We start from the raw sequence: 13,711 nt of genomic DNA on the forward strand, positions 1-13,711 counted from the left end.
CCTGTGGGATACTTGTTGGAGAAAGTAGAAAGGAAGTACAGGGCAACAGACCAAGAAGCTTCCTGTTGGCATCATTTTATGATAGAAGGAGGACTAGCCAAAAAAGCAGGAAACAGATTCCAATACCAGTTCCTCCAGGAAATAGAGGGGTGACCTTGAACAGGTCTCTTAACCTTTCTTGTTCTCGTTTTTCCACTTGTGAAAAAAAGAGAGAGAGTGAGTTGGACTAGACTGTCTTTTCAACTTAGAAGATTCTTTGCTGGGATTTGGCCTACTAAAGAAGTGTATCTCTGTCTGACTAGGCTGTAAAATCTCCAAGGATTGAGATGCTCAGGCTTTCTTTCTACCTTTTTCCCATTTCCCTTCCTACATCTTAGTTTGGATTTGGGAGGTCTGAGGACACAGTCCATCCCAGTTTCTCATTTTGCTTTTAGAGATTTTGCTATACAAATCTCCTTGTATTGTGTCCATTTGGTGTGAAGGTTATATATGTTCTGGTGGTCATGTGTGGAGGGTCACAGGATTCAAGTTCCACCATCTCCCTTCTCCACAGGAACCATCATCCTGGACTGTGTCAACATGGACCTTAAAATTGGAAAGGCAACCCCAAAGGACAGCAAATATGTGGAGAAACTAGAAGCCCTTTTCCCAGACCTACCCAAGAGAAATGATATATTTGATTCCCTACAAAAAGCAAAGTTTGATGTATCAGGTATGAAATGTTAGCTGACTTTTCTACCTCCCAGATGAGAAAACAGAAAGGCAAGCCTTGTTCATTATATTATTTTTATTTTTTTTTGAGATGGAGTCTCACTCTGTCGCCCAGGCTGGAGTATAGTGGCGCGATCTCGGCTTACTGCAAGCTCCACCTCCCAGGTTCACGCCATTCTCCTGCCTCAGCCTCCCAAGTAGCTGGGACTACAGGCGCCTGCCACCACGCCCGGCTAATTTTTTGTATTTTTAGTAGATATGTGGTTTCACTGTGTTAGCCAAGATGGTCTTGATCTCCTGACCTCATGATCCGCCCACCTCGGCCTCCCAAAGTGCTGGGATTACAGGCGTGAGCCACCGCATGCAGCCATTATTTTTTTTTTTTTTGAGACAGAGTCTTGCTCTGTCACCCAGGCTGGAGTGCAGTGGCACAATCTCGGCTCACTGCAACTTCCACCTCCTGGGTTCAAGCGATTCTCCTGCCTCAGCCTCCCGAGTAGCTGGGATTACAGGCGCCCACCACCACACCCAGCTAATTTTTGTATTTTTAGTAGAGATCGGATTTCACCATGTTGACCAGGCTGGTCTCGAACTCTTGAGTTCAGATGATCTGCCTGCCTGGGCCTCCCAAAGTGCTGGGATTACAGGCATAAGCCACCATGCCTGGCCAATTATTTAAATTTTATGCCAGAGAGAAATGAAGTAGCATATTAGCCTAAGCATGAACTAATCAATCATTTACTGGATTGTTCTATCCTGGCTCTTGGTTAGGATGAGGAGGAATGTATTAAGAGCCTCACAAGGGCTGGGCGCAGTGGCTCACGCCTGCAATTCCAGCACTTTGGGAGGCCGAGGTGGGCAGATCACCTGAGGTCAGGAGTTCAAGACCAGCCTGGCTAACATGGTGAAACGCTGTTTCTACTAAAAATACGAAAAATTAGCCAGGCATGATGGTGTGTGCCTGTAATCCCATCTACTTGGGAGGCTGAGGCAGGAAAATCGCTTGAACCCGGGAAGCGAAGGTTGCAGTGAGCCGAGATCGCGCCATTGCACTCCAGCTTGGGCAACAAGAGCAAAACTCCGTCTCAAGAAAAACAAAAAGAGCCTCATAGGTTCTAGTCTATTCAGAGAATATGGGACATATATATAAAATATGCTGAGAGTATACTAAATTATCAGAGTGAAATCTATAGAATTGATTAGGGAGGCTAAAGAAATATTTTGTGAGTATACAAAAGACGAAGAGAACCAAAAAAAAATCATATTCTTCTACTCATCTACCACCTGTTGACATGAAAAGGAAAAATGAAAGAAAGAACTCGTATATAAACAGTATAGGAAGAGGGAAAATACAAAGTAAAAGCCTCTGTGCTGGGTTTTATTCTTCTCTCCAAAGTTCCTTGCTGTAAAGGTACCTATTGTCACCAATTATTTAAGATGGCTTTTGATTATGTGATTACATTTTCTGTTTTTCTTTTTTTTTTTTGAGATGGAGTCCAGGTTCAAGTGATTCTCCTGCCTCACCCTCCTGAGTAGCTGGGATTACAGGTGCCCGCCACTACACCCAGCTAATTCTTTGTATTTTTAGTACAGACAGAGTTTCACCATGTTGGCCAGGCTGGTCCCGAACTCCCGATCTCAGGTGATCTGCCCACCTCAGCCTCCCAAATTGCTGGGATTACAGGCCTGAGCCACCGCACCCAGCTATGATTACATTTTCAATTGTCTCCCCCATTCATTGCCCCAAAAAGAGGCTATTTTTCCTTTCTTGACCCATCTGGCTGCCCTTGCCTTCTTGGTCTTGGGAACCTGACCTCCCCTGTTTGACCCCTAGTCTCACATCTGCTTTCTAGGACTGACCACTGAGCAGATGCTGAGAAAGGACCAGAAGACTATCTATAGACAAGGCATCAAGGTGGCCATTAGTGCAGTGTATATGGATTTGGAGGTAAGAGTAAGTTGTGACTGTGGGTGGGGAGAGAAAGCCTTTAGCTATGCATGTTATGCATGTGACCTTGCACCTCATTCCTGGCTCACCTCCAAAATGTATTTTGTGTCTATCTTCTTGTCTCCACCTCCATTATGACCACTAGAGTCCAGCATCTTTCACTGCACCACTGTACTAGCCTCAGTGCTGGTTTCCCTGCCTCCGCTTTTGCAGCCCTACAAACCATTCTCCCCAAAGCAGCCAGAGTGGTCTTTTTTAAATTTTTTTTTTTTTTTTGAGAGTCATGCTTTGTTGCTCAGGCTGGAGTGCAGTGGTACCATCATGGCTCACTGCAGCCTCAACCTTCCAGGCTCAAGCAGTCCTCTCACCTTAGCCTCCCGAGTAGCTGGGTCCACAGGTGCACACCACCACACCTAGCTAGTGTGTGTGTGTGTGTGTGTGTGTGTGTGTGTGTGTGTATGTGTAGACAGGGTCTCACTATGTTGCCCAGGCTGGTCTCAAACTCCAGGCCTCAAGCAGTTCTCCCACCTTGGCCTCCGAAGTTCTGGGATTACAGGCATGAGCCACTGTGCCCAGCCTCATTGTACTTTTAATAAAATCTAAAGGACTTACCATGGTTTACAGGGCCATGCTTGATCTGGCCCTTGTCTTTTTCCCTGGCCTCATTTCATTCCAGCTCCACTCCTGCGCTACAGTACTACAGGCACACTGGTTTCTTTTCTGTTCCTCGGAACCATTAAGCTCATTCCCAGATGAGCTTTTCTCTTTGTAGAGATGGCTCTTCTTAACATTCAGATGTCTCAGCTCAGATGTCTGTTGTTTTGGGAGGTTTTTCCTGACCACCCTAACTGAAGTACTATCTCCTATGCTCAAAAAACCTCTAGCAGTTATGTTTGTTTGTTTTGAGCCTTACTCTGTTGCCCAGGCTGGAGTGGAGTGGCACAATCTCAGCTCACTGCAGCTTCTGCCTCCCGGGTTCAAGTAATTCTCTTGCCTCAGCCTCTCTAGTAGCTGGGATTACTGGTGCGTGCCAGCATGCCCAGCTAATTTTTTGTTTTGTTTTCGTTTTTTGTTTTTTGAGAAGGAGTTTCGCTCTTGTCCCCCAGGCTGGAGTGCAATGGTGCTATCTCGGCTCACTGCAACTTCTGCCTCCCTGGTTCAAGTGATTCTCCTGCCTCAGCCTCCTGAGTAGCTGGAATTACAGGCACACATCCCCATGCCCAGTTAATTTTTGTATTTTTACTAGAGACAGGGTTTCACCATATTGGCTAGGCTGGTCTCGAACTCCTGACCTCGAGTGATCCACCCGCCTCGGCCTCCCAAAGTGCTGGGATTATAGGTGTGAGCCACTGCGCCCGGCCATTTTTGTATTTTTAATAGAGACAGGGGTTTCACCATGTTGGCCAGACTGGTCTTGAACTCCTGACCTCAAGTGATCTGCCCGCTTTGGCCTCTCAAAGTGCTGAGATTACAGGCCTGAGCCACCACACCCGGCCTGTTTGTTTTTCAAAGCACTTAACATACTAAAAGGATCTTGTTTCCTGGTTTGCCTGTTAATTATCTATATTCCTGTGCTAGTTTATCAACTCTACCAGGACCCTGTTTCTTTTTTGTCTGTTGTAGCTCTAGGACCTTTAACAGTGTCTGACACATAGCGGATGCTCAGTAAACTTTGTTGAATGTATCAATGAATATAACTTTAATAATAGTGTTCAATTAAATGCTGTATATGGAAACCAAAAATAATAATAATAGTGTCTGAATACCTGGTTCCACGTCATAGTGGTTTAAATCATTCATCTGGCTGGGCGTGGTGGTTCACGCCTGTAAATCCCAGCACTTGGAAGGCAGAGGCAGGTGGATCACTTGAAGTCAGAAATTCGAGACGAGCCTGGCCAACATGGGGAAACCCTGTCCCTGCTAAAAATACAAAAAAAAGAAAAAATTAATTGGATACAGTGTTGGGCACCTGTAGTCCCAGCTACTCAGGATGCCGAGGCACAATAATCGCTTGAACCCAGGAGGCAGAGACTGCAGGGAGCCAAGGTCGCTCCGCTGCACTCCAGCCTGGGTGACAGAGCGAGACTCTATCTCAAAAAAAAAAATAAATAGGCCGGGCGCGGTGGCTCAAGCCTGTAATCCCAGCACTTTGGGAGGCCGAGACGGGCGGATCACGAGGTCCGGAGATTGAGACCATCCTGGCTAACACGGTGAAACACCGTCTCTACTAAAAAATACAAAAAACTAGCCGGGCGAGGTGGCGGGCGCCTGTAGTCCCAGCTACTCAGGAGGCTGAGGCAGGAGAATGGCGTAAACCCAGGAGGCGGAGCTTGCAGTGAGCTGAGATCCGGCCACTGCACTCCAGCCTGGGTGACAGAGCGAGACTCCGCCTCAAAAAATAAATAAATAAATAAATAAATAAAATAATTCATCTGATCTGAATACATACTCTACACAGCTTTCTACTAAGTACTGTGTAAAAATACTAAATAAATAAAACACGATAGCATGGTCTCTTCTCTCATGGTTCGTAACCTAGTTTGAGAAACAAACAAAAACATAAAAGGCTTGCCAAGTACCTTAATCAAGTACAAACTGACATATTAGAAATGCCGCCGGGCGCGGTGGCTCAAGCCTGTAATCCCAGCACTTTGGGAGGCCGAGACGGGCGGATCACGAGGTCAGGAGATCGAGACCATCCTGGCTAACACAGTGAAACCCCGTCTCTACTAAAAAATACAAAAAAATAGCCGGGCGAGGTAGCGGGCGCCTGTAGTCCCAGCTATAGGGAGGCTGAGGCAGGAGAATGCCGCAAAACCCGGGAGGCGGAGCTTGCAGTGAGCTGAGATCCGGCCACTGCACTCCAGCCTGGGCGACAGTGCGAGACTCCCTCTCAAAAAAAAAAAAAAAAAAAAAAAAAAAAAAAAAAGAAATGCCAAAGATTGGCCAGGTGCAGTGGCTCATGCCTGTAATCCCAGCACTTTGGGAGGCCGAGGCAGGTGGATCACCTGAGGTCAGGAGTTTCAGACTAGCCTGGTCAACATGGTGAAACCCCGTCTCTACTAAAAGTACAAAAATTAGCCAGGCATGGTAGTGGGCACCTGTAATCCCAGCTACTTGGAAGGCTGAGGCAGGAAAATCGCTTGGACCCAGGAGGTGGAGGTTGCAGTAAGCCGAGATCACACCACTGCACTCCAGCCTGGGCGACAGAATGAGACATCTCAAAAAAGAAACAAAGAAAAAAGAAAGAAAGAAATGCCAAGGCTTAAAAACAAACAAACAAACAAACAAAAAAACAAGAAATGACAAGGATAGAGAAAAGCAGTTTGCACATGTCTGCTCTTATTTGTATACCCCATTATTCTGTTTTAGAATAAAAATACCCACAAGGCGGGCTGGGTGCGGTGGCTCACACCTGTAATCCCAGCACTTTGGGAGGCCAAGGCAGGCAGATCCCCTGAGGTCGGGAGTTTGAGATCAGCCTGACCAACATGGAGAAACCCCGTCTCTACTAATAAAAGATTAGCCAGGCATGATGGCACATGCCTGTCATCCCAGCTACTCGAGAGGCTGAGGCAGGAGAATCACTTGAACCCGGGAGGAGGAGGTTTCAGTGAGCCAAGATCGCGCCATTGCATTCCAGCCTGGGCAACAAGAGCAAAACTCCGTCTCAAAAAAAAAAAAAAAATACCCACAAGGCAAAGACTTTGCTTGTTTGATTGCAAGAACAGGAGAGCCTTGAACACGCTAGGCACATTACATACATTATCAGCATTTTTTTTGTTTTTGTTTGTTTGTTTGAGACAGAGTTTCGCTCTTGCTGCCCAGGCTGGAGTGCAATGGTGCGATCTGGAATCACTGCAACCTCCGCCTCTCGAATTCAAGTGATTCTCCTGCCTCAGCCTCCCAAGTAGCTGGGATTACATGCATGCGCCACCACGCACGGCTAATTTTGTATTTTTAGCAGAGATGGGATTTCTCCATGTTGGTCAGACTGGTCTCAAACTCCTGACCTCAGGTGATCCGCCCCTCTTGGCCTCCCAAAGTGCGGGGATTACGGGCGTGAGTGACCGTGCCTAGCCCAAGGATGTTTTATTGATGATGATGAGAAAGTCCTTCATCCCTCTCCGTTTCTTCCCTTTCAGGCCTTTCTGGAGAGGTCTAACCTCCTTGCAGATCTCCATGCTTTCTGCCAGGCTCACAGCTATGATGTCCTGGTTGCCATGACTATCTTTTTCAACACTCACAATGAGCCAGTGCGGCAGTTGGCTATTTTCTGTCCCCATGTGGCACTCCGAACAACGGTGAGTCTGTGTCCCTTCTCCAACCTAAGAGCCTTACAGAGTCTGCCTGTATGTACCTCTGTGCTCTACAGCTGTCCTATAAGGACCTCTCTTAGGTTCTTATATTAACATACTTACACGAGGTCCCTTGACCTGTTTCTGAACCTGTTTCCTCCCCTTTCTGCTTTTTCCCATTCTCTCTGTATATGAATATCCTTTTTTTTTTCATTCTTTTTTTTTTTTTAGTGAACATCCTTAATCATAGCATTGTTGAGAAAAGGTGAATTCCAAAAAGAACTAAAGATTCAATTCATACTTTGAAAGAACTTGAAAGAAATTTAGTTAGAAGGAAATGTTACAAATCTGTAGTTAAAATTCCCTTCTTGAGCTAGGGACTGTGGCACATGCCTGTAGTCCCAGCAACTCGGGAGGCTGATGCGGAAGGATTGCTTGAGCTGGAAAGTTTGAGTCCAGCCTGGGCAAAGATAGCAAGACCTCATCTCTATTGGGGAAAAAAAAAAAAAAACAAAACTCTATTCTTGGTTTAATCATTAATTCCTCACCCCTGGAATCACGCTGTTGCCTTGAAAATTAGAAATATGAGAGACCTTTTCTGCTACTTACTATGCAGGGATTAATTATTCTGTATCGTGCAAACTCTGTAAAGAAGTGATCTAGATCCAGATTTGTTTTCTTTCCTGATCTTCCTTTTGGCTATCTTTCCTACTTCCTCTCCTTTCTGTTCCTCTGCTGGTTACTGATTAGCCTAGGGAAGAATTTAAAAGTGGACTTAAGGCTGGGCATGGTGGCTCATGCCTATAATCCCAGCACTTTGGGAGGCTGAGGCGAGCAGATCATGAGATCAAGAGATTGAGACCATCCTGGCCAACATGGTGAAACCTCATCTCTTCTAAAAAATACAAAATTAGCTGGGAGTGGTGGTACGTGCCTATAGTCCCAGCTACTCAGGAGGCCGAGGCAGGAGAATCTCTTGAACCTAGGAGGCAGAGGTTGCAGTGAGCCGAGATCACGCCACTGCACTCCATCCTGCCAACAGAGAGAGACGCTGTCCCAAAAAAAAAAAAAAAGGTGGGCTTAAGGCAATTCAGGGATTCTGAGGGTGGCCTAGGCTCTGTGAGGACTGCTAAAGGCAGAATACAGCCAGATAATCCTTTGCTCTCATAGAAGGTATGTCTGCCCTTTCCTACCTCCCTTTGCCTTTGCCTTCGCCCCAGGAAGCAAATCTGATTTCATTCAGTGTAAGGTGGTTTGTCATTATGAAAAGAACTACAGTTTTGTTTGTTTGTTTTTTGAGTCAGAGTCTCACTCTGTTGCCCAGGCTTGAGTACAGTGGTGTGATCTTGGCTCACTGCAACTGCCACCTCCCAGGTTCAGGCAGTTCTCCCACCTCAGCCTGTAGCTGGGACTACAGGCGCCCGCTACCATGCCCGACTAATTTTTGTATTTTTAGTAGAGACGGGGTTTCACCATGTTAGCCAGGCTGGTCTCGAACTCCTGACCTCAAGTGATCCGCCCGCCTTGGCCTTCCAAAGTGCTGGAATTACAAGCGTGAGCCACTGCACCTGGCCAAGAACTGCAGTTTTTAAAGTCAGGTAGATGCGTTTTTCTGTTCTAGATTTGCCTCTTACTCTTTGAGCTAAGGCAAGTCTTACTCTTTGACTTTCTGCATCTGGAAATGGCATAATAGTACCTACTGCTAATTCTACTATGATCATTAAACATAGTATCATGTGTAAAGCACGCTTCTGGAGCAGAGTAAGCACTTTGTAAATAGTGGCTCTTACTAATCCTTTCATGAAGAAAAGGGTGCTTTGGCCATTAGAAGTACCTCTTCCACATTCCTGAATCTTCTCCCCTCTGTGCTGCTCATTCGAAGCTGTGTGGATTTCTTTTTTTTTTTTTTTTTTTTGAAACAGAGTCTCGCTGTGTCTCCCAGACTGGAGTACAGTGGTGCGATCTCGGCTCACTGCAAGCTCTGCCTCCCGGGTTCACGCCATTCTTCTGCCTCAGCCTCCCGAGTAGCTGGGACTACAGGCACCTGCCACCACGCCCGGCTAATTTTTTGTAGTTTTAGTAGAGACAGGGTTTCACCGTGTTAGCCAGGATGGTCTCGATCTCCTGACCTCGTGATCCACCCGCCTCAGCCTCTGAAAGTGCTGGGATTACAGGCTTGAGCCACCGCGCCCGGCCAGCTGTGTGGATTTCTAATGACTCTACCATTGTCCAGGCTGCCCCTATGCTTAGAAACAGGAGTCCTTTTCTCTCTCTTTTTTTTTTTTTTTGAGATGTCTCGCTTTGTTGCCCAGGCTGGAGTGGTGCAATGGCATGATCTCAGCTTACTGCAACCTCTGCCTCCCTGGTTCAGGCAATCCTCCCAGCTTCCTAAGTAGCTGGGGCTCCAGGCACACCATCATGGCCAGCTAATTTTTTTTGTATTTTTTGTAGGGACAGAGTCTCGCTACATTGCTCAGGCTGGTCTCGAACTCCTGGACTCAAGTGATCCACCAGCCTCAGCTTCCCAAAGTTCTGGAACTGCAGGTGTGGGCCACTATGCCCAGCCAGGAGTCCTTTTCTCACAGTCTACTCTACCATCTCCTCTCTTTCTCCTGTGTTAGGGGTAGTATAATATATTGATTTAGAACACTGGCTTTGGTGACAGCTCTGGGCTTAGTGTCAGTTTCGCTTCATGCAAATTATGACCTTAGGCAAGTTACCTGATCATCTAATTCTCAGTTTCCTTGCATGTAAGTGAGGGTAATAGTGATACCAATCTTATTTTGTTCAATTCATTCTTCCTCCATCCCTCTTCTGGCCTCTAGATAAATTCTAGTCCCATCCTAGTTCAAGTTCTTGAGCACATTTATACACTTGGAAACAACACTAGATTAGAAGCTGGGGTTCCTGGATTCTGGTTTAACTGCCATCATCTACATGATTTTACTCATAATCATCTTACTTAGCTTTAATTACTTTAATAATAAAATGAAATATACAATCTAAACTGTTTCCTCTGTTTTTAAAGTACTGTGTATGGCTGGGTATGGTAGCTCATGCCTGTAATCCCAGCACTTTGGGAGGCTGAGCTGGGCAGATCACCTGAGCTCAGGAGTTCAAGACCAGCCTGGCCAATATGGTGAAACCACGTCTCTACTATAAATACAAAAATTAGCTGGGCATGGTGGCAGGCACCTGTAATCCCAGCTACTCGGGAGGCAGAGGCAGCACTTTGAGAGGCCTAGGTGAGAGCGGATCACCTGAGGTCAGAAGTTCGAGACCAGTCTGGGTAACATGGTGTAACCTCGTTTCCACTAAAAATACAAACATTAGCCAGGCTTGGTGACACATGCCTGTAATCCTAGCTACTTAGGAGGCTAAGGCCGGCGATTCACTTGAACCAGGGAGGCAGAGGTTGTAGTGAGCCAAGATCGCACCACTGCACTCCAGCCTGGGTGACAGAGCAAGACTCCATCTCAAAAAAAAAAAAAAAAAAAATACTGTGTATATTAGTGTTCCTTCTGTTGCAAACAATAAAACCGAACCCTGGATAACTTACTTTTTTTTTGTCTTGCTTTATTGCCCAGACTGGAGTGCAATGGTGAGATCTCGGCTCACTGTAGCCTCCACCTCCCAGGTTCAAATGATTCTCCTGTCTCAGCCTTGCAAGTAGCTGGGATTACAGGTGTGCACCATCACGTCTGGCTAATTTTTGTATTTTTAGTAGAGACAGGGTTTTACCATGTTGACAAGGCTGGTCTTGAATTCCTGACCTCAGGTGATCCGCCCACCTTGGCCTCCCAAAGTGCTGGGATTACAGGCGGGAGCCATTGTGCCTGGCCTCAAGGATAACTTACTTTTATTTATTTATTTATTTTTTTGAGACGGAGTTTCACTCTTGTCGCCCAGGCTGGAGTGCAATGGCACCATCTTGGCTCACTGCAACCTCTGTCTCCCGGGTTCAAGTGATTCTCCTGCCTCAGCCTCCCAAGTAGCTGGGATTACAGGCATGCGCCACCACACCCGGCTAATTTTGTATTTTTAGTAGAGATGGGGTTTCTCCATGATGGTCATGCTGGTCTCAAACTCCTGACCTCAGGTGATCCGCCCGCTTCGGCCTCTCAAAGTGCTGGGATTACAGGCATGAGCCACCACACCCTGCCGACTTACTTTTTGAAAGCTTCCTCTTCTATAGAGGAAGCCTCTCACTTAGAAGCCTCAGCACTTTGCTACAGCAAGTTGTGTATCATTTCCCTGTTATTGTCTCCTCTTTAGATCTGTGGAGTCCTGGAATGCTCCCACTCTCCACCCCTGAAGCTGACCCCTGCCTCAAGCACCCACCCTAACCTCCATGCCTATCTTCAAGGCAACACCCAGGTCTCTCGGAAGAAACTTCTGCCCCTGCTCCAGGAAGCCCTGTCAGTGTATTTTGACTCCATGAAGATCCCTTCAGGACAGCCTGAGACAGCGGATGTGTCCAGGGAGCAGGTGGACAAGGAATTGGACAGGGCAAGTAACTCCCTGATTTCTGGACTGAGTCAAGATGAGGAGGACCCTCCGCTGCCCCCCACGCCCATGAACAGCTTGGTGGATGAGTGCCCTCTAGATCAGGGGCTGCCTAAACTCTCCGCTGAGGCTGTCTTCGAGAAGTGCAGTCAGATCTCACTGTCACAGTCTACCACAGCCTCCCTGTCCAAGAAATGACTGTTGAGAAGGGAGGAGGTAGTGGGTGAGGCTACCTGACTCACTTCAAATGCATGTTTTGAGATGTTTGGAGATTCAGCAATTCTGTCTTCATTGCTCCAGGATCTGGTATACTGTTCTCATAAAACTGAGAGGAGAAAAAAAGTGAAAGCAGCTGCTTTAAGAATGGCTTTCCACCTTTTCCCCCTAATCTCTACCAATCAAATTTTATTTAAATCTGCACCTCTGTCTATTTTATTTGCCAGGGGCGCGATGTGACACATCTGCAGTCCCAGCACAGTGGGACAAAGAGAATGTAGTCCCCAAAAGTGTCCTCAGCTTGGATCTTGAACAGAACCAATATCTGTCATGGAACTGAACTTTCATTGATGGTCTCCATGTATTCATTTATTCACTTATTCATTCAAGTATTTATTGAATACCTGCCTCAAGCTAGAGAGAAAAGAGAGTGCACTTTGGAAACTTATTCCAGTGTTCAGCCTACAGCAGATTGCTAGCTCAATGACTTTTCTTTTTGCCACCATTTAGGTGATGGCATTTGATCCAGAGATCGCTGAATTTCTATTCTGAGGTTATTGTGACTGTTTCAGATCTAGTTTGGGAGAAGATTAGAGGCCATTGTCTTCTGTCCTGATCAGGTGGCCTGGCTGTTTCTTTGAACCCTTCTGTCCCAGAGCCACCCAGAACCCTGATTCTTGAGAATCAAGAAACCACCTAGAAAGGCCTTAATGACCTCACAGGCACTCTTCCAAATAGACAGCATAACTGGAATGAGAGGCCTGGGTCTGTCTCCTGCCTTAGCAGGCCTATCAATTTCTTGTCAGTCTCTTTTTCTCCTTGCTCATATTAAAAGGAAGCATGGAGTTCTAATGCTCCCATAGACTATGTATTTTGGCAAGACACTTCACTACTCCAGGTCTCACTTTCCCCATCTGTAAAACAGGGTTTGGACTAGGTGTTCCCTGGTATTCTGTGATTTGCCTCTTGCTGCCATTCTTTCTCTCCTCTGCTTCTCTGTATTTTTCTTCTGTTATCCCTGGGGGTGCTCAGGTTCACTCGATTGTCTGTATTTCTGTGTGGTTGTAGCAAGGACTCAGCCTCATGTAGCATGAATAGGGGTGTGGTTCATGACGTGTTGACCCAGCAGAGAGCTCCCTCTCACTGACCTGTTCTGCATGTGTAGAGTCTCCCCATTTTTTTTAACCCAACCCTTTCCCCTTTTTCCTACCCCACAGCTCTGTTCCATGTAAGCTGCCAACAGTTTCACTGAACAGTGGGGTATGTGATGGTTTTGGCATGACATCTTCAGTATGAGGGGGACAGTCTGACTTCACTTTGAGGGTGTGATGTCTGTAGCTATGTGGAAGGTAAAAATAGTGGTGTGATTATGAACCAAAGGAATTTATGTTTTGTAACTTGGGTACTTTATTTTGCATTTTGTTATAGTATTAAAAATACTTTTTTCCTGTTTGGGGGTCTTACCGTCTTTTTTTATAAGTGTATTCAGGCCTTTCTCTGATAATTGTTTCAGTCTCCTCAAAATTCATCTCCCTTCTTCCTACTATACTTAATGTCTTCTTTCTGTTGACTCTTTTTGGGAATAAGGAGCAACAGGCTTTTGTCTCCCCTCATCCTCAGCCTCCCGTTCAACTTGTTTATTCTCCCAGAAACCTCCTTATAACATGCTTCCGTTTCCCCAGTTTTCCTTATGCTTGAAAAGTAGACCCAAGATAACATAATCTTAGAAACACACACAATGGTTTCTTTTTCTTTTTTTTTCTTTTTTTTTCTTTTTTTTTTTTTTTTTTTTTGAGACGGAGTTTCGCTCTTGTTGCCCTGGCTGCAGTGCAATGGCGCAATCTCGGCCCACTGCAACCTCCGCCTCCCAGGTTCAAGTGATTCTCCTGCCTCAGCCTTCCGAGCAGCTGGGATTGCAGGCATGCACCACCACGCCTGGATAATTTTTTTTTTTTTTTTTTTAATTTCTAGTAGAGACGGGGTTTCTCCATGTTGGTCAGGCTGGTCTCAAACTCCTGACCTCAGGTGATCC

The 13,711-nt window shown here is 46.1% G+C and overlaps 1 protein-coding gene across 6 annotated transcripts in view; it reads left to right on the forward strand.

Annotated features, from left to right (window-relative positions):
- The window catches only part of PRUNE1 (prune exopolyphosphatase 1), a 31,440-nt gene extending 18,309 nt beyond the window's left edge, over positions 1-13,131 (forward strand). For 4 of the 6 annotated variants that reach the window (XM_009180780.3, XM_017947018.2, XM_017947010.2 and 1 more), the window contains 4 exons: positions 554-712; positions 2,565-2,659; positions 6,805-6,963; positions 11,233-13,131. In XM_009180780.3, coding sequence (XP_009179044.1) covers positions 554-712; positions 2,565-2,659; positions 6,805-6,963; positions 11,233-11,661 — 842 coding nt within the window. In that variant the 3' untranslated portion in view covers positions 11,662-13,131. The remainder of the gene's footprint in view (positions 1-553; positions 713-2,564; positions 2,660-6,804; positions 6,964-11,232) is intronic. The other 2 variants (XM_009180785.3, XM_017947020.2) reach the window with 2 other exon arrangements.
- The last annotated feature ends 580 nt before the right edge of the window (positions 13,132-13,711 follow it).

This window comes from Papio anubis, chromosome 1 (genome assembly GCF_008728515.1).
Source record: "Papio anubis isolate 15944 chromosome 1, Panubis1.0, whole genome shotgun sequence".
Classification (NCBI taxonomy): domain Eukaryota; kingdom Metazoa; phylum Chordata; class Mammalia; order Primates; family Cercopithecidae; genus Papio; species Papio anubis.